Here is a 19196-nt window from a genome sequence, read left to right as displayed (position 1 = left end):
ACGTGATTTAATATTAGCCTTTTCTTGTATTGCAACTTATTTTTTGGTTCTAATAAATGACTTTTTAATTTGTTTAGAAACATGGAATAGTGTTGGGACCTGATCTAAACATCAATGGGGACAATGGTGAAGCAGAAGTTGATGGTCCCCCAAGTGGAGACTCTGCCTGTCAGCCAGCTCAGGATTCACAGATTTCCCCCACAGAGGGAAACAGCGTGCTCGGTAAAGTGGAACAAAATTTTATTTACTCCTTAACTGCATGGCTTACACAAACGTAGCTGAAGACTTTCAGTCCAACATGTTAAGTAGTGATAATATGAAAGATTATTTATTAAAAAAATAATAATAAATAAAATCAGTGGTGATTACATTCTCTAATAATGAACATGTCATTTTGGAGTGAACTCTTCAGCTCATAGTGTTTAATTTGTACTTACCTTAAAGGACAAGCCTGGTAATGATCTGTATTTTTTTCTGGAAGTTAGAGGTATATTCTTTTCTTTGAATCTTGGATCTTTAAAACAAAGATTGTCAAATAATCTCAACACAAGGTAAATTTTATTCACTTCTCTCAAGCTTTGCAAAACATCAAAGACCAGAAAATCTTTAAAGAGCTCTGAGAAGCTTGAAAAAGTCTGAATATCAACATAATAACTGATGATGTTTCAGAAAAGATTTGAAATGGTGATTGTTCTTGACAACTCCTTTTGTATCATACGAGTAAAAAAACAACATGAGTGATAGGGTATATGTATGTGCTATGTGGTATCACAGAGCTTCATTGTTTCTTTGCATAAATACCTAAACAATAAATACTAACTGTTGTAGTAAACACACCATTCAATTCAGTTTGAGTAATAAGTGCAGAAAACCTCATTAACCAGCTTTTTCTTAACGTTTTCAAGTTTATATCACAACCATTAAACAAAATAAAATAGCCAGTACAAATTATGAGGTTTAGGGCTTATCGTTAGATAGGAAATTACAGCTTGTACATATACATACAGGTATATGTATGTATATGTGTATATATATATATGTATATATATATACATACATATACATGTATATGTATATGTATATGTATATGTATATATATATATATATATATATATATATATATATATATATATATACATACATGTATATATGTGTGTATATATATATACACATATAGGTATATATATATATACATACATACATGTATATATGTATATGTGTATATATATATATACACATATAGGTATGTGTGTATATTTGTGTATATAGATAGATAGATATGTATATATGTATGTAGATACATATATATAGATAGATAGATACATACATATAGACACTTACCAGTCTTATCCTTTAAGCTCCTTTAAAATTCTAAATGCTGCTGAGAAACTAAGATCTCTCTCATAAACTTGCCTTGTCTTTACTGCTAATGTTTTGGCTTTTATTGGTTTGCCCTTGCACCTTTCTCACCATTTGACCTTTTGCATGATAGTTCTAAATCATATGAAGCAGGTGATTTTGGCGTGTAAGTCTGTAATGGCATAATTTAGAGTTAATATGTTCTTTTTTATGAGCATACAGTTGCATTAAGAGACATTGTTTTTTTTTATTGTTTTTATTGTGTAGATAATGTATAATTGTAGAATACCCTTGAGGTACCTGTGTCAGTCTTCTTTTCCTGTCGCACTGATGTTCTGGAAATCAGGAACTTCATTTTGGTGTTCCTCAAGCCTGTCTTTCCCTTTCTTATCGTTCTTTTCATGCTTCTATTGGTATTCTTGGCTATTTGCTTCACTTTCCAGCCACTGAATCAATCGGGTGTTTCACCTGTATCTTGAACTCTGCTGATTGACTTCCCTCGGGAGGTTACATTTTTGTCTTTTGTCAAGATTTTCTTGGCCTTTTATCATCATGTGCTCTTCGTGATCTCTCAGGCAACACAGAGGAGACTCTGTTGAGGAGTTGTGGAGATGAAGAGGTGGATCCAGAGCAGCATCAAGAAATTCAGAAAGAGGGAGCTAAAGAGAATCAGTCAAACTCTGATACACTTTTTAATGTTGATGTGTCCACAATGGAAGCATCCAGAGAAGAAAAGCCTACAGAAGAACAACAGACCCGCTCACCTACAGTAGAAGACAGTAGTGACGAAAGTGGCCACAACAAGGACTTAAACAATGACATAAGTGATCATCCAATCACAGAGGCCAAAAGTAAAGTCATGTACGTACCTGAAATTAAAGACATTGTTAAAAGTACTGTGGAAAATATTGTAGACAGAGAAACACCAGAAGGTGGGAAATTAGAGACAAGGAAGCCAGATTTAGTGGAGACAGAAACTAAAAGCAGTGGTGTTGACACAAATGATGATAATTTTGGACAGACATGTAATGAGCAAGAAGACAAACAGGAAGATGCTAAGGAAAGTACTATGATAAATACAGAATCATGTCCAAGGCAAACTGTTGTCAAGGACAACTTGATGGACAGTTTACTTCATGAGACAATCTCTGCTGAATCAAACACGGCACCTCATGAGTCTGAGAATGCTGAGGAGGCAGAGGACGACGAGGCGGATGTACCCAGTAAATCTCAGGGTGCTACTGCAGCAGGGAAAAAGAAGAAAAGGAAAAGAAGAGGCAAAAAGAAAGTGAACCTTCAAGGGGATGGAACAGATAAAGAAATTGACAAAACACAAGTTCTTAAATCAGCTGAAGGCAATAATGGGTCAACACCTGATCCTAACGCTGATTCTGTCATGGAAAATGTAAAGGAATCAAAAATTGAGCAAGTTGAGAATGAGCAGGATGAACAAAAAACTGATGAAGTAGGTGCAGCGAAAGCAGTGGAATCCAATGAAACCTTGTGTCTCACAGACTCTTTCAAAGATCTAAGAAAGGACCATGTTACAAGAGGGCATGATGAAGATCAAACTGAGGCAGTTGAAGAAATAATAGTGGCACAGTGTGACATGATTTCTCGCATGGAAACTCACAAGGAATTAATAACCGAACCAACAAAGGATGAACAAGATGAAGAACAATCCTTGGAAACGTATAAAACAGGAAAAGTAGAATGTATAACAACTCCTCCAGAGGCTCCTGTAAGTACATCTGACCGTACTGACACCTCCAACAGAACAGAGAGAACTGGTGTTCTTGATGAAGAGTGTACTGACAGTGTAGATAATGCTATAATGGTTTCTAATAGTGATTCAGAAAGTATTGATCTTACAGAAAATACAGCTTCATCAGTTGATGGGATTATACCTGAATCCACAGCTAATGAACAAGAATACAACCCCGAAAATAAGGGTAAGGAAAACACTGGAGCTGAATCACATGGTCCAGGCAACAGTGATGATGCTGCTGACCTATCAGAATCCACAAATGATCCTGAGAGACAACACTTCCCACCAGTCTTGCCACCAAATGCTGATGACTTGACTGACCATCTGGAAGTTGGGCCTCTTTCTGAGCCACTATCGGATCCAAAAACACTTAGTGATGATACTCCCATCACGGTTCTTGACAAAGATCCTGAGGAGGCAACTGAGACCATTAAAAATGAAGAGGAATATGGAATAGAGAGTGAACAAGAAGACTTTTCTTCCACTGTCGATTCTGTGAGTCATAATAGTGATAATTCAGAGCTCAAATCAGATGAGACACAGAAAGAGGAGCTGAACAGAGACTTGAGGGAACCTGAAGATGCTGCAGTGCCAGACAGTTCCTTTCATGATGAGAAAGGTGTCAGTTGTGATAGTGCGTCATTAACTAAGAACCCTGATGCATTTGACACTGAAAAGTGTCTGTTGCAGACTGAAGGTCAGGATGTAAATGTAGATGCTGGAGACAGTCAGATATTAGAGGGTGAGGGACAGGGAGCTGAGGACCCTGATGTATTTGACACTGAGAAAAGTCTGTTGCAGACTGAAGGTCAGGATGTAAGTGTTGATGCTGGAGACAGTCAGATATTAGAGGGTGAGGGACAGGGAGCTGAGAACCCTGATGTATTTGACACTGAGAAAAGTCTGTTGCAGACTGAAGGTCAGGATGGTTGATGCTGGAGACAGTCAGATATTAGTGATGTATTTGACACTGAGAAAAGTCTGTTGCAGACTGAAGGTCAGGACGTAAGTGTAGATGTTGGAGACAGTCAGATATTAGAGGGTGAAGAATGGGAATCTGAGAACCCTGATGTATTTCACACTGAAAAGAGTCTGTTGAACACTGAAGGTCAGGACGTAAGTGTAGATGTTGGAGACAGTCAGATATTAGAGGGTGAGGAACGGGAATCTGAGAACCCTGATGTATTTCACACTGAGAAAAGTCTGTTGCAGACTGAAGGTCAGGATGTAAGTGTAAATGCTGGAGATGGTCAGATATTAGAGGGTGAAGAACAGGAAGCTAAGAATCCTGACACATTTGACACTGAAAAGAGTCTGTTGGTGGCTGAAGGTCTGGATGTAGGTGTGGATGCTGGCGACAACCAGATATTAGAGGGTGAGGAACAGGGAGCTGAGAACCCTGCCGCATTTGACGATGAAAAGAGTCTGTTGAAGACTGAGGGTCAGGATGAAAAAAATGGCCAGGTATCAGAGGGTGACGAAAAGGTAGATGAATCAAATGCTGTTTCTGCTGTGGAAACAGATGAGATCAATAGCACTGATGTGTTGAGTACACCTGACTCTCCGAAAGAAGCTGCAGAGCTTGGTTCCTGTTTGGAGCAAAACTCCAGCACTGGAGACAAAGGTGTTGCAGAAGATCCTAATTATAAAATGGGTCCAAACGATCAGGAAAGTGAGACAGGTCTTTGTCCTGTGACTGAGCACCTGCATGAATTCAGCAAAGATGAACGTAAGGATAAGGATGACTCCTCTCAACCGATCCAGCAGGGCAGCGTGGATGAAGATGACGGTGAAGATGAGGAAGGGCAATCTTTTGATTTCGATGACATCGATATTGAGGCAGCTGTAGAAATAAGTATCACTGAAAACCAAGAAGAGGACATGGTTGAGGAGGGAGTTGAAGCAATGTCAGATGGAAGCAGTAATGGTTGTCCAGAGCTATGTCAAAGCAAAAGTAAAACAAATAAAAGTACAAAAAGTGAAGAAACTGAAGGCAATAATGAGAAGTCTAAGGTAGATGAGTGTAACCAGGTATATGCACTAAATACAGAGTCTGATACAAATCCTCAGGACACCCAGAACTCTTTGACTCATGAGGGAGCCACTTCAGATGGAGACAGGCACATGATTAAAGAAGAAACTGTTTTAAATGTTGGAAAGTTGGATATTGTTGAGAACATTAACCAGGCAACATCTTTACCTGTAGAGGAAGGGGTAGATGCAATTAAGCATGAAATGCAGGGTGATGATGTGGTTTTACCAAAGAGTGCAGACCAAGTGGTCAGTAAGAAAGATCCACAGCATTCTGGAAAAGACATGAAGAAGAATAGCAAGAAAGGCAAAGGCAAGAGCAAAGAGGACTGTAAGATGTCCTAGTTAAGAAATTGTATATACTAATGGTATAGATCATTATGATGCTCCTTTACTAGTCTTTGCATTGCTGGTAAAAAAGTAAATATCTAAAAATCAATAATTCCCAAGTCATCATTGGTGTAAGTGTGTGTATTTAAAAAAATCTAATTGAAAATTCAAGTTGTATGTGGAAAAAAAATAAAATAAATAGATGTAAAATAAATAAAATGATAGAGATGTAAATGGCAAAGCTATGGTAAATTCTAAAAGTTGACATTCCTGTAATATGTGCTGAATTATTGATGCACATTTAAAATGCTGCTTGTGTTGTATCGTGGATGAAACTGCAATAGTTTCACAATTTGCTCTGCTTCATGTGATCCTCATCTCCACAATGTATGTTACACAGGTGTACAATAAAATCATATTAGCTGAATGAAAGGAGCTATATGTTACTTAATGTTTGCATTAACCGCAGATAAAGTGACAGTTCAGGTTGTTGTAATTGTGATTGTATTACATAGTGACTGTGGTCTGCACCCCCTGCACGCCAGGAGAAACAGATTTTAGGCACTTATCAATACCTCATAAAATCCTCACCATCATAAATGAAGGTTATGTTTAATGCCTCATTTAGTCATGTCTCACACATGTTCTGGACCCAGAGGGTGCACATGGTGCAGTCATCTGTATGTAATTCTGTCAATATAAATTGCTGCAAGTTCAGCATCAAATGCATTCTGTTTTCAGTGGTGGAATAATTACTTCTGTTTAAGTTAGCATGCTAAGGACGATATCTTCCCTTGCTCAGTTACAGCCACCATCACCTGCAAGAAACTGTGTTCTCTGGCAGAGAAAATTGCATAGAGCAGTTTCAGGGTTGTAGCAAACTGGATTTTTCTTGTTCTAGCCGTGATGTAATGAAGGTTAAAATGAAAATGCAATGGTAATCACGGCCTGTTTTAATTAAATAAAGTCATTCCTGAGGCTCTGAATTCTAAGGCATGTTGATGTATATTGATTAATGTGTAACAGTGCACTCTCACGTACTCTGTGGAAGTTTCACTTTGAAACACTTGGATCCACTGCATTGTCCTCCTGTTGTTAAGCTTTGTTTGAGCTTTATTAGCTTTATTATATATTATTATGTTTCTGCTCAAACAGTATACCGTCCAAAATGAGCTACTGGACATGGCCTTTCTCCCCATTTCCAATGCTTTTGACAGATAGTGTACTCAACAGTGCTGGATATCACATTGCCATTATTTAAGCAGGCCTTGACAGACACCTCCAGTACCAGACATCAAAAACCTCCACTGTCAAGCATCAAAGTGATGCATACTTGGGAGTGCTCTGTAATAAATGCATGTTTTCATTTTGTGGCACTTAATGGAGAAGATGAATGTTGTGCCTGAACAATCAAATGCAAATAAATATCCTGCTGATACAAATTTGAAATGTTATGTTAATTATATGACTGACTGTTTTTTGATGATACAACACCATGTTTTTCTCTCAGCATATTAGAACTTGAATTTCATTTATACTCTAGTGTCAATGTAGTTCCACCAGCCGTGTGCTCCTCAATTGACCCTCCTTTCCACAGTCTGTGCATGCTAACATGCTAACACTCACACTCCATCAACCCCCCCATGGATTCCTGCACTGTTGCATGCATCAGCCTTCCACCTTGACCCAGCCCACACACACACACACCCATCCCGCCTCCTTGGTTCCTCCCACTCCTGGTATGTTGACTTATTTTTTTCTTTTTAACGATGGACTGCAGCAGTTGTGATAATTTTTTGCTGAAAACACTGATGTTTTAATTACCATGAAGCCAAATAATAAGCCTTTTCTGAGACATGAGTTATTTTCTCAAATGGCTTTTTTTTCTTATAGAGATCCGCCTGAGGAAACTGGTGGATGAGCGGGAGAAAATGATTGAGCAGGTGAGTCAGTGACAGAGATGTGGTTGTTATTTACTGGTGTCCCCACTGAGTGACATGTTATTTTTCAACAGTGTATGTAGACACAAGTCTAGAATACACTGCAATTACTTATCACACACTTTATGTGTATACATTTTAAGGCTGATTTTATTTTTGCTCCATTTAAATTGGATCAAATTGCAAAATGTATTATTCATTATTTTTTATTTTCACAACTTAAACTGCAGAAAATGGTGAAAGATGTTGATATTTCCTCATCAAAAATACAATATTCTCAAAAGCTTAATCCACAAACCAAAGATATTATATTTTCCAACATAAAGAAAAACGGAACCTATTTACATTTAGAGGTCGTTGACATTTCATTTAGTAACTGATAAGTCATTTGTTAGTAATTTATTAATTGTTTTGCAGCCCCAGTAGAACCCAATTGCATTCATCACATTTGTTTGTTTTTTGGTCGTCCATCCATCTGTCCTCATCGACATCTTGATTTGTTGGAATTTGGAACAGACATACTTGATAATAAATGGAATTGATTTAGGTGCCTTTTCTATTATTATTATCATTGTCAAAATGATATCTCTGGAACAACAATTTCAAAGGTTATTATTATTATTGTGAGGTTCTGATGCCTCACAAAACATCCTTGAATATCAACTTCTGTCTTACATTAGTGGTAAACACTGTAGATGCTGGCTGGTGATTGTAGTTGATTCATTTTAATACATGTGTGTTAAATATTCCACTTTTTGACAATGATCTTACAGCACAGCACATCAAAGTATTTAAAGCACCTGTTTTTTTTTTTCATTTATGGTTCTTCCCTCACAGTGATAATGACACCAACATGTGATGTGTGTTAGACTGTACACTGCATCCTGTGATGTGTTCTAACTGTATGAACAGGTGAAGAAACTAAAGGCTCAGCTGGAACAGAAATCCCAGAAGAATGGCTCAGACAGTAATTCAAGCCCAGACGGTGAGATTTTTGAAAATGGCAATGATCCCAACATAATGGAATTACAGAGTAAGTGCATGTTGATCATTCTCAAGAGCAGTTCTGTGTGCTACCTCCTTAAACTCATCAACGTTTTCTTAATCTGTCCAGGAGATTCCAGCAGGCAAATGAGTGATTTGAAGTTCAAGCTTGTGAAGGCCGAACAAGAAGTTACTGCTTTAGAACAAAATGTAAGCAGAGAAGAATCGTGACAGTGCTGAAAACATAGCATTGTTCCCAGTCTGTTTTTATTCAATGATTTCATTTGTTCCAGGTGACCAGACTGGAGGGTCAGGTGACTCGCTACAAGACGGCAGCAGAGAACTCTGAGAAAGTGGAGGATGAGCTGAAAGCGGACAAACGGAAACTGCAACGAGAGGTAGAGCATCATTTCCATTTACTGCAGAAATAAGTTAAGCCAATTTTCAGCCTAACGGCCAACTCACACTTGCCTGATGAAGGTGTCAACTGATATGCCTTTCATTCACTTTGAATGGTAAGCATTGCAGAACTGCAGATATCACAATCACTGCAGCAATTTAGCAACCCTTGCTATATAGTCGGCCATGGCAGACACGGGTTTGCTAGTCATGCTCAGTTGACCTTAAACAACACATGATCAGTTGTTGTCAAATGTGAAATATTGGATATTTGATCAGAGTCTATTACCACTTCAGCTACACCAGCCAATCAGAGACTAGGACAGGGTGATGATAGATGAAACCTGAACAGGAAAACAACAGTGGTTCATCAGAGAGAAGAAAAAACAAAAAAAAAAAACATCACAAATGTGACGGATAACAGACATATGTGCTAATCTGGGATCCTCACTCATGTAGTCTGAACAACAATCCTACACTTTGAAAGTTGTGTTGTGTGAACTTGGCTTTTGCAGGTTTCTTTCAAATAAACGTCGTTTCACTCTCACCATTTCATCCAACAGCTGCGGTCGGCGCTGGACAAGGTCGACGAACTCGAGTCGAACAACAGCCACCTTTCTAAAAGACTGGAGAAGATCAAGTCTAGTCGTGGTATGGCGCAGACTCCGTAGCACCAACCCTCCCCCAACACATGTCAAAGCTGGCTGATCACATGGAAACAAAACCTCCTGCACTCTGTCTTTCATCTGCCTGATAGTTGGAAAAAATGGAGAAAAAAAATTCTAAAAGTTACTTATTGCATTCAAAGAATAGAGAACTCCATCGAGTAATGTGCCATTTCTTTGTCTGTTTTCTGTCCGATGAGAATATTTCAGATTTGTGCACACACCCAGGAAGTACATGAGGTAGGACAGCAGATGCTTGTGTACCTCACAACATTGGTTGATCCTCTGCACTGCTTTTTTTTTGGGATTGTGGGGATAGGGGTGGGGGGTTGGACGAAAGAACCCTTTTTTTAATCCAGTATAGCAAGAGACACAATGTTGCACTGCCCTCTACTGCTGTACATCAACATATTTACTTTGCTTACGAGGAGAAGGAGAAGAGACAAATCCCAGGGCAGTGGACAGAGCCACTGATTTTACTTTCAGGGATGTGAGTGCTTTGTATGTGTTGTGAATGAAAGAGCAAAACTCAGTGTATTTTCCCTTTCTGACTTTTGCAATCCGAAGCCAAACTATTTTTAAAAATGTAAATGTTGGATAGTCAGTTCAGGTTTGTATGTTTGAAAACTGAATTGGACAAAAGGACTTGGTTCAGGTCATAGACGCAATAAAATCATCACGGCTAAAACATCACCACCTGTGAGCTGTGCTAGTTCAACAGCAGCCTGACACAGGTTTATGGAATGTTACACAGCTTGACTCAGTGTGGACCTCATCTTCTTATAGTGTGTTCTATTTGCCTCAGAGGTTGTTGTCCTTGGCATTTATAATGTTACATTACTGCCTTTGTCGTAACTGAGGATGACGTCACACCTGAGTTAAAGTACGTCCCACTTTCCACAGAGAAAGGTTGATCAGGTTCTTTGGAGGTTCTAGGGGTGGGCGATATGAAGATATTAGCTCATGAAGGATTAGAACGCGGTGACTATCTGCCAAAGCAGAGAGATAGTAACATCGTCTATAGGGCACATTCTATCATTGCTGTTCTATGCTCTTGCACGGACACATCTGGGTTTTTTTCTCCTCTGATTTATGCCCACCCTAGAGATACAGCGATCGCCCAATCATGCCGAACTACAGGCGTGAATTTGTCATCCCCCACCCTTGTTTGATACAGGCCACATCCACACAGAAATGGAACAAAATGTAAACCATCTTTTTGGCATCATTTTAGGAAATATCTCGTAATATCGTTCTGCTGCACGAGTGAGCTTCATCTAGCTGTATTTACTGCAGGCGGAGAGCTGGTCTGACTGTAGACCGAGAGGAGCAAGAAAAAAACAACTATTTAAGAACATACACTCAGCTTGATCAGGAAGAGTCTCTGGACATCTAGCTCTTCCAACAATAATATAACATATCACATTAGTGCCTTCTTTGTTTCATCTTTCATGACACTCAACTGACACTCCCTCTTGCTCCACTCACTCACACACACACACAGTTCCTGCACCACAGCACTCTCACAACTTGTGTAAATGTGTTGTTTACCCATTAAATTAAAATTAAAATAGATTTTGAGTGAATTAAAACAGTCTGAGACTGAGTGTTACAAAAGTGCACAGACTGTTTCAAATCTGTTCCGAAATGCTGTTATATATTTTTGTTCTTGTCAGGCTGTTTTTACATAGAATAGTTTGGTTGGAATTGTTTAGTAACTTGCAAAATCCTAAAAAAAATAAATCAGCTGTCAAAGACCAATGTAAAAAACTAAAAACATGAAAATGAAATGTGTGCACATACACAAATAGCACTGTACTAGTACTTGGACTATAACGGGATAAAAAAAAATACCCCTTTGATTTGGGCCATGAGTCAGATGAGTTGATAAATTGGAATTACAACTTCAGGGGGCGCTACAATCAAAGCTTTCAACTCAGTGGGTAATTGCGACCTCCGAGTACAACTGGAACACACTATTGTATAGTAACATCTCTGCTGGTTTCTGCTTCACTGGTTGACTCTCATGCACATAACGAGGACTCAAAGCCGTGTTAGACTGAAGACACTGAAGATGCTGCTCCACTGTTTACAAACATGTTTGTAAGGAAACTAAGAACTCTAATCTGTGTGCAATAAAATGTCAAACCCTTTAGATGCATGTGGGCAGTTAAGGCCTGGACTCATTCATCTTTTGACACACTGATGACTTGATGTACGGTTTCTGCCCCCCCAGCTTTCCCTCCATGTTAATTAGTCTAAATGTTTTCAGCTGTGTTCCCAATCAAGGTCTAACCTGAAATTGAGTTTTGGACCATAGACCACACAGTCCGACACTGTAGATGTTCAGCCCATCAAGAGCCGCACATGTACACTTCAGAATGTAGTAACATTTTTAAAGCTGCAGTAGGCAGGAACAAGTTTGTCAAGTTTCATCTGCAGATAGTTAGAAAAACAGCAGATTTCCTATGCAACAAATAGCCTGAGGAAACACTATGCTGATGTCAAAATGTTTAATTATGCAATTCATTTTGAGTCTAATTTTTTCAGGTAGTTGACTGTAGTAGATGTGGTAGAACATGCCTGCTCTCACACCCTGATTGGTGAAAACGCTGTGAACTTGATTTGCAATATACTGAAAGTTTAGTGTCGAATTATTGAACAATAACCCACCAAAAACCCGCCCACTGAACTAAATATAAATATAAAGAAATAGGTTTGCATTCTCATGTCTTGACATGTTTTTAATATTTGCCTGTGGTGTTATTTCAGTCTTTTGTTGAAAAAAAAAAAAGTTCTATACAGGACAGTTTCCTAAACATAAGCCAAAATGTCACTTCATAAATATATTTTTTTATATATCTACATTTCTCGACAGACACTCATCCTGGTTTGGTGAATTGCCTGGTGGGTGACGTACTACCAGAGTCCTCCTGTGTCTTTGTGACCGATGTATCGGCATAAAATGTCCGCTTTTGGATTCGCTGAATCATACGGCGCCCGTAAAAGTCCCTATAATCAGCAGGGAGTTCGTCCAGAATGTGCAGTGCCCGCTCAAGCACCTGAAGGGCTCGAGTTGCAGCCGCTGGGTCTTTATTGCCATATGGATCCTTTTTGTCATAGCTGTCAGCAGGTAGATGGCGCCAGAACACATTAACACCCACACCAAACAGCAGCGCCGTGGTGTTATGAAACCACAAGGCTGAGGGAAACAGGCAAAATGGATTAAGTGAGGTCTTTCATTTATGATTTGTAAGGTGACCTTGGTTTGAGGTGCATGAAAAGAAATGCAGCATTTAGATGACTGAGTGATTGACGAAGAGCTCAGTGAATGACAACTCTCCTTACCAGGTATAAAGAGCACATCTCCAGGTTCCAGCACACACTCGTACCGCTTAGCCTTCACAAACTCGGGAAACCGCTTCAAATCTGGCACGTCAATGTCCAGAACCTCAGATTTATCACCTATAGGGTCAAAGTGAAATTAAAGATCTCAAACAATCGCAATTCAAAAAAATTTAATCAAATTTTTTTTTTAAAACTTGATTAAAAAAAGATTTTGCATTTATTTTCGGCTTGCTGCCCCCTCACTGAGAGGATCGCAGAGACATTCACAGAACTCGAGACTTGACCGTCCTAGCTCCCAAAGAGCTCCCCATCGACATCCAGACAGCAGAAAGCCTCCACGTCTTTCTAAAATATGTCCATTATTTACATTTTGTTTTCCTTGCACTCACTCGCATTAATCTTTTAACACCAACTTCTCCACCTCCCTCAAGTGTAATAACTATTTGGAAGCCATATTCTGCATTTCCATTCAGGTTTTTTCCTGCAAATATCAAAAATGCACATAAGACAGGCTGGATGGATCGCTACTCACCAGACAAGTAGAGGTGCAGTGCATCCTGGGGGCTGTAGAGGACCACTCTCTTCATCCCAGTGACCTGAGCGAGCAGGTTATCCATGACCTAATGGAAACACACCCAGCTGATTGTGACATCTATCTTTGATTTTTGCTAAAGTCTGAGACTTCCATTTAGCTTTGGACTGTAATTCTGATTTCTGTTAGATACAACTGAAATACGGAACCTCCATTTTTCAAAAGTACAGACATTTCTCAAGCCTCTGTGGCACTTCACAGCTACTCACATCATAGTGTGTCCACAGCTGCAGACCACAGGAGCTGATGCGGAAGACACTGGAGAAGAACTGATCGGCTTCAAAGAAGTGTGGGATATGAAAGTCCTCTGCCAAGTCAGGGAACTGTTTGCTCAGATCAGCAGGTTCCTGGGAAAGAGGTTGAATACACATCTAATTGTTCATTCCAGTGCACCCTGACCCTGAAGTCGGACATTATGCAGGTTCACATTCAAATCTGGGATTAAATCCTTCCGTTATTGCAGTTGTGGCACGACAAAAGTTGATGATCCAACTTCACAGAATTCAGTACCTTCCGGACGTCCTCTCCCAGGGATCGAAGATAATAGCTCTCATCCTAAAATTAAAAGAACCATCATTAGAGGATTTTAGAAACTTGAGAAAAAGAAAATGCTCACCGAATAAAGTAGATATGACCCTGAGTCTAAACTATATTGAGAATAGAATAACCTCTATAGCTTGCCATTAAAAGTGAAGTTTGTGTTTTGTAAACCGCTAGCTCTGGCACACCAAAGTCATTTCACATCCACAGTTATATATAGTCCATATACTATCGTCTGATACTTGCCTCACACAGGAAAAAGTCGGTGTGTTTATCCTCAGATGCTCTTTTAACAAATTCCTTGAACTGCAGAGTCCTGTGAAAAAAAAGAACAGTCGCTAAGACATTTGCAGAGGAGGAAGTACAGGTTTAAGTGTTTATGCGCGTAAGAGAGCGAAAGCTCACTTGTAAACAAAGTTCTTGTGAAGAAAGTCCATCTGTGGCACTGCAGATACATGGATCTTCACTTCCTTGTCGCCTCCTCTCTGTGCGAGATATTCAACCGTCCATTTCTCCAGACAAGGCCCGAGATTTACACCTTTCAGCACGGCAGGTCTGCGCTGCAGAGTAACCCCATCTCTTCAAACAAGCTAATTTACTTTAATCTTGTACAGTATTGCTTTGGAAATGCCTACGATAGCATAGGAAAGGGAGTTAAATGCGATATTCCTAACGGCTGCTTTAGCTAGAAAAGGATAAGACTGAACATTAACTTTTGGAAATGTTCGACATTAAGTATAGTAGCTAATTATAAATAATTTAGGTTCAATTATTTAATAATTCCAACACAGGAAATGAAACCTTCACCATGGCTGAAAACAGTGTTTGTTTTAAAATTACCAGACCAGCCACATAAATGTTCCATTTTGACAGATTATGACAGTATATAAACCACTCTTTAAATGCAGTGCCTTGATTAACATGACTGCCAGCTGTGTTTACCTACTGTCATGTTCAAATGGCTGCTATGAAGAGATGATTCCTTGTTGATACTGTACATTTTAGCCATTGAGTCCCTTAAAAACACACTACCCTGTTTCACTAAACGCGCTGTTGATCTTTGCTGTAGTCACACTTACCTCTGGACATATTTCTCGCATGAAAACCTCCCTGTCTACGTGTGTAAATGTGGGCACAGGTATCTTCTCCTGGAAGTCCATTTAGAAACTGACCGCTCACTGAAAGCTAAACAGTTCAATCGCTCAACAGCTCCTGAACTTTAGTGTGTTACATTCTTAAAGTGTCCCTAGGAAACAAAAACACTAATAGGGGAAGGTTGGATTCTAAATAGACGATTTCGCTTATACATTTATAAATTAAATATGTATGTACTTGATAATATTAAAACGTATCAAACATTCATGTTTCTTTGGCATTTCTATCCGTCATGTATTGTCGTTTTTTTTTTAATTCCGCTCCGGAAGACACAAGTCAACGGACCAGAAGACTTCCTCGTTATTAGCTATGGCGCTTCCCGTGCTGAGAGGTTGTTACAGGTTCCCATCATCATTTAGCTTCACTCGTCTGTTTTTTAAAGAACACATTATCCTAAGACGGCACGATAAAACGCGGCTGCCTCCCCCACCAGTATGTGGGGCAGCAGCAACGGTTCGCTCTTATTCCTCCGACCGGGATGGAAATAAACAGAATCAGAAGGTGATGGTCGTCGGCATTCCGAACCCCTTCATCTGGTTCCGCACACGGATTTACTATTTTCTGATCCGAGCGTACTTTGACAAAGAGTTCAGCATTGAAGAGTTCACGGAGGGAGCGAAGCAGGTGTGGCGGGGAAGCTGGGTGCTGAATGCACGTGCTTTCATTCACGTCCTCTCGGTTTGTTGACTGTTTGTGTTCATGTTTCAGGCCTTCTCCCATGTCTCTAGAATCCTTTCACGGTGTCAGTTTGAAGCACTGGAGGGGCTCGTGGCCAAAGACGTGAGTATGAGACCTGACATGGTCCAAATAAGAATGTCCTGATTTCCAGTTTATCATATGATGCAGACACTGTCCTGTTGCAGTAGAGAAAGAACAGGTGTTAGTGGAATTTTATTGATTAACCTTTAAAGGTACAGTAGGCAGGATTTCTTTTACATAATTGATTAATGATCTCTAAATAACCATTCAGAATATGCAAATCAGGTAATCTTGGAAGAGAATGACACTTCTGCACCTTGTCTACACTAGAGTCCAGTGATATGACATTTTCTATGATTGATGCTTGCAGCTTATTTGTTGTTTCTGCATAAAAATGTATGAACTAAATATTAAATACATGAAATATTTCATCTAGAGCTGCAACTAACGATTATTTTAATAATCTATTCCATCTATCATAATCTATGTCCATTATTTTCTCAATTAATCGATTAATCGTTTGGTCCATAAAATATCAGAAAACCTTAAATGTTGATCAGTGTTTGTCAAACCTGGAAATGATGATGTTCTCAAATGTGTTATTTTGTCCACAAACCAAAATGATTAACTTTTAATGAGTTCTTCGTTATCCAGAGCCGAGAAATTAAGAAAATACTCACATTTAAGAAGCTTAAACTATCGAAAATCTTGTTTTAATCATGAAAAAAGCTTTGAACCAATTAATCGCTTATCAAAATAGTTGTCGTTAATTTAATAATCAATTAATCGTTTAATTTTTTCAGCTCTAATGTCATCAAAAAAAATAAAGTTTCTGTGTTTTAATCAACTTAATGAGAACAAAAAGATGCAACATGTAATAATTGGCTGATACCAATTATTTAAAAATTGTCAAATATTGGCCTGAGAGAAGTCGAGAGCTCTCTGCTTACACTGCAGTCTAACCTAAAAATAGGAAAGAGTAATGGAAAGTTCAACAGTAAACATAATAAAACAAATGTAAACATTAGCAGAGAGATTCAGAGATAGAGAGGTTGTCTTGGGTCATCTGTCATGTGGATCAAGTGTATATTTATCGCTATGTTTCCATCATGGTTCGGTTTGGTACAGTATGGTACGGTCTGGAGTAGATAAGCCTATTGTTGCCTATTCCTATTGCAGCTTCAAGTCAAACCCGATCATGAAAAGTACCCTGGGTTTGTTATACCCTCTCTATTTTACAGCTATAATGTAGCACAGGTTCCTTGTAAGCCATGACAACTAGCATCCAATGTACCATTACACTTGTGTCTAACAATGACCAGTTTCTCATTTTGTCCCACTGCCCTGTTTGTGGTGTTTTTTAGCCACTGGTCTGCAGTGGCTAAAAAACATTTGACTAGTCCTCTTGTAGGAGTGTGTAATCTCTGTTCATGTCCCTGCAGCTGATTGGAAAACTAGAGGAAAAGTGCCACCTGCTGCCACTGAGTTACAAGAAAGCCCTCTCTGCAGACCATGATGACATCATGTACACAACACCAGGAGATGTGGGAATCTACTATGATGATAATGGTCTGTGTGACAGACTCTGTGTCAAACTTTACTCATTTGGTAATATTATGGATAGAGACGAGTACCAAAATATGGATCAAATCTGGACAAATGATGCTGCTATCAATATTTCTGTTACGTTTATGCTACTTTCCAATTCCCTACCATCCTGATGATGAAGCTACCAGGGGTCGGGTGATTATGTTTCACATTGTGCACCATTGTTAACTCTCAAGTGATCATGGCAGCTAAGTGTTGCTAAGTGAGGTGCTGGCTATAAGATCAAGGCAGTGATTTATTTTAGAGCTGGTGCAAAAGAAGCCTAGAAAACTGTTTTTGGTGGAAGCAAGGAAGAGGAAACAACTGTCCAGTCAGCATGCAAAACGGTTGCTGACTGGAATGGACATGGCTGCACTGCTTTGTGTTCACGTAGGTGCTTTTTTGTAGTGGAGATGCAACCTAAACTGTGCCGTGCCGAGGCGAGGCGACCCGGGACCATAGTGGGAAAGGGCCATTTGTCAATCTGTCTCACTCCTTTTCTGTCAGTGGTACTGCAGCCTCACAGCAGGAGTCTGCTCTTCTTTCTGTTCTTCTTCATTTCCTTGTTTTTAGGAAGTTTGAATGAAGTGGCAGAGCATTTCTGTGTTTTGCATCCAGGGAAGACACGTTTCCATGTGTAAACCTTTGATAAAGCTTGCTGGGATTTAGTAGTACAGTAGTAGTAGTAGTACACACTACAGATAAGTGTCTGTATTACTCATTAGAAGACTTGATAAAATCCTGATACCCATCCCTAATTCTAAAAAAAAAATCTGCATTCATCAGTGTCAGTATTGTTTGGGTTTTTTCTCACCAGGGAGGAAGTTTGTCAGTATTCTGATGCGCTTCTGGTATCTGACTAGTGCAAACCTTCCTGATGAAACTATAGAGGGAGCTCGAATCTTCAAGGTTGCCATTGGTGGAGAGGGAGAAACGGAAAAAAAAAGACTGCTAACTGCAAATTATGAGTGAGTATATCTGTGCACATCAAACCGTGAAAGAGCAAACTATCAGGTTTTATGTGACTAACGTCAGTTGTCTGCTCGTCCTTCTGGCAGATTCCAGAGGGAGTTTACTAAAGGAGTGCTACCAGACTGGACCATTACAAGGATAGAGCACTCTAAGCTTTTGGATTAAGCTGTGTTTTGTTTTGTTTTTTTATTTTATGCACACATGCCAGTGAAAACTGGTCAAAGACATTTAATACTCTTCAGTATTTGGTTTCATGAAAAGACCCGAGATGAGCCACACAGCCTCTCATGGGGGAGTCAGAAGAAAACACCTAAACAGACTTTGATTCATCTTCTACGTGCTTTCTTAGATGCTCTCCAGACACGTATGCAGTGTGCCAGTGGTTCTGATTGCTTATCACAAACAGACACTAATATTTAATAGTTGAACTGGTTTGTGAACACTTGCTTTGAGAAGGAATCAAAAACTGTAATAGTAGCTTTTTTTTCTTCAATTAAATCTATTTCACTTATATAAACTACAAATCATCACAGAACCTAATGTCTCAGGACAGTTAGACCATTGCAGTCATGGGACTCAGAGAAGCACCTGCAGGAAATGCACTGTATGTTGTTTGTAATGGTTAAGGCAGCTGTGAACAGTGATTGTTTTATTAAAGCTTTGTGAATCAAAGTGGTGTGTAGATGTAATCTCTCTTGTGTCCTCTTCTGTTGCACATGTACTGAACAGAAACCACTGCAAAGTAAAATAAAAATCAAACGCAATACACACTTCAAGGCTAGTGGGTCATCTCAGAAAAGAAGAGACCACCTATCTATGTTAGTGGT

The 19196-nt window shown here is 39.2% G+C and overlaps 3 protein-coding genes across 5 annotated transcripts in view; 2 read left to right on the top strand and 1 right to left on the bottom strand.

Moving 5' to 3' along the window:
* lrrfip1a (leucine rich repeat (in FLII) interacting protein 1a) overlaps nucleotides 1-11631 on the top strand; it is a 59736-nt gene extending 48105 nt beyond the window's left edge. Inside the window, exons 23-28 of one of the 2 annotated variants that reach the window (XM_044018347.1) lie at nucleotides 78-222; nucleotides 7382-7431; nucleotides 8341-8413; nucleotides 8543-8622; nucleotides 8706-8810; nucleotides 9375-11631. In XM_044018347.1, coding sequence (XP_043874282.1) covers nucleotides 78-222; nucleotides 7382-7431; nucleotides 8341-8413; nucleotides 8543-8622; nucleotides 8706-8810; nucleotides 9375-9482 — 561 coding nt within the window. In that variant the 3' untranslated portion in view covers nucleotides 9483-11631. Of the gene's footprint in view, nucleotides 1-77; nucleotides 223-7381; nucleotides 7432-8340; nucleotides 8462-8542; nucleotides 8623-8705; nucleotides 8811-9374 lie in introns of both variants that reach the window. The other variant, XM_044018346.1, reaches the window with a different exon arrangement.
* Nucleotides 11632-12199: 568 nt separating this feature from the next.
* Nucleotides 12200-15190, bottom strand: tyw5 (tRNA-yW synthesizing protein 5). Its single transcript, XM_044018348.1, has 8 exons — nucleotides 15036-15190; nucleotides 14362-14516; nucleotides 14203-14272; nucleotides 13927-13971; nucleotides 13626-13763; nucleotides 13357-13444; nucleotides 12825-12941; nucleotides 12200-12678 (listed from the first exon to the last, which is right to left on the bottom strand). The coding sequence occupies exons 1-8, from the start codon at nucleotides 15114-15116 to the stop codon at nucleotides 12359-12361; spliced, it is 1014 nt and encodes a 337-aa protein (XP_043874283.1). The 5' UTR covers nucleotides 15117-15190; the 3' UTR covers nucleotides 12200-12358.
* A 215-nt stretch (nucleotides 15191-15405) lies between these two features.
* Nucleotides 15406-19041, top strand: maip1 (matrix AAA peptidase interacting protein 1). 2 transcript variants are annotated; one of them, XM_044018349.1, is made up of 5 exons: nucleotides 15406-15735; nucleotides 15820-15891; nucleotides 17253-17379; nucleotides 18215-18365; nucleotides 18456-19041. In XM_044018349.1, exons 1-5 carry the CDS (start codon nucleotides 15421-15423, stop codon nucleotides 18532-18534), a joined length of 744 nt encoding a protein of 247 aa, XP_043874284.1. In that variant the 5' UTR covers nucleotides 15406-15420; the 3' UTR covers nucleotides 18535-19041. The 2 variants fall into 2 exon arrangements, with proteins under 2 accessions (XP_043874284.1, XP_043874288.1); XM_044018353.1 differs by lacking the exon at nucleotides 18456-19041 and having other exon boundaries at nucleotides 17663-18365.
* The last annotated feature ends 155 nt before the right edge of the window (nucleotides 19042-19196 follow it).

The sequence above is a fragment of the Solea senegalensis genome, linkage group LG2, assembly GCF_019176455.1.
Source record: "Solea senegalensis isolate Sse05_10M linkage group LG2, IFAPA_SoseM_1, whole genome shotgun sequence".
NCBI classification, from domain to species: Eukaryota; Metazoa; Chordata; class Actinopteri; order Pleuronectiformes; family Soleidae; genus Solea; species Solea senegalensis.
This window is presented reverse-complemented; position numbering and strand designations above follow the sequence as displayed.

Coding starts and splice junctions, on each gene's coding strand:
- maip1 (XM_044018349.1), top strand. CDS start 15,421: ATGGCGCTTCCCGTGCTGAGAGGTTGTTACAGGTTCCCATCATCATTT. Junction 15,892..17,252: donor AGGGGCTCGTGGCCAAAGAC/GTGAGTATGAGA, acceptor ATGTCCCTGCAG/CTGATTGGAAAACTAGAGGA. Junction 17,380..18,214: donor AATCTACTATGATGATAATG/GTCTGTGTGACA, acceptor TTTTCTCACCAG/GGAGGAAGTTTGTCAGTATT.
- tyw5 (XM_044018348.1), bottom strand. CDS start 15,116: ATGGACTTCCAGGAGAAGATACCTGTGCCCACATTTACACACGTAGAC. Junction 14,517..15,035: donor TGCGAGAAATATGTCCAGAG/GTAAGTGTGACT, acceptor GTTACTCTGCAG/CGCAGACCTGCCGTGCTGAA. Junction 13,764..13,926: donor TGGGAGAGGACGTCCGGAAG/GTACTGAATTCT, acceptor CCTCTTTCCCAG/GAACCTGCTGATCTGAGCAA.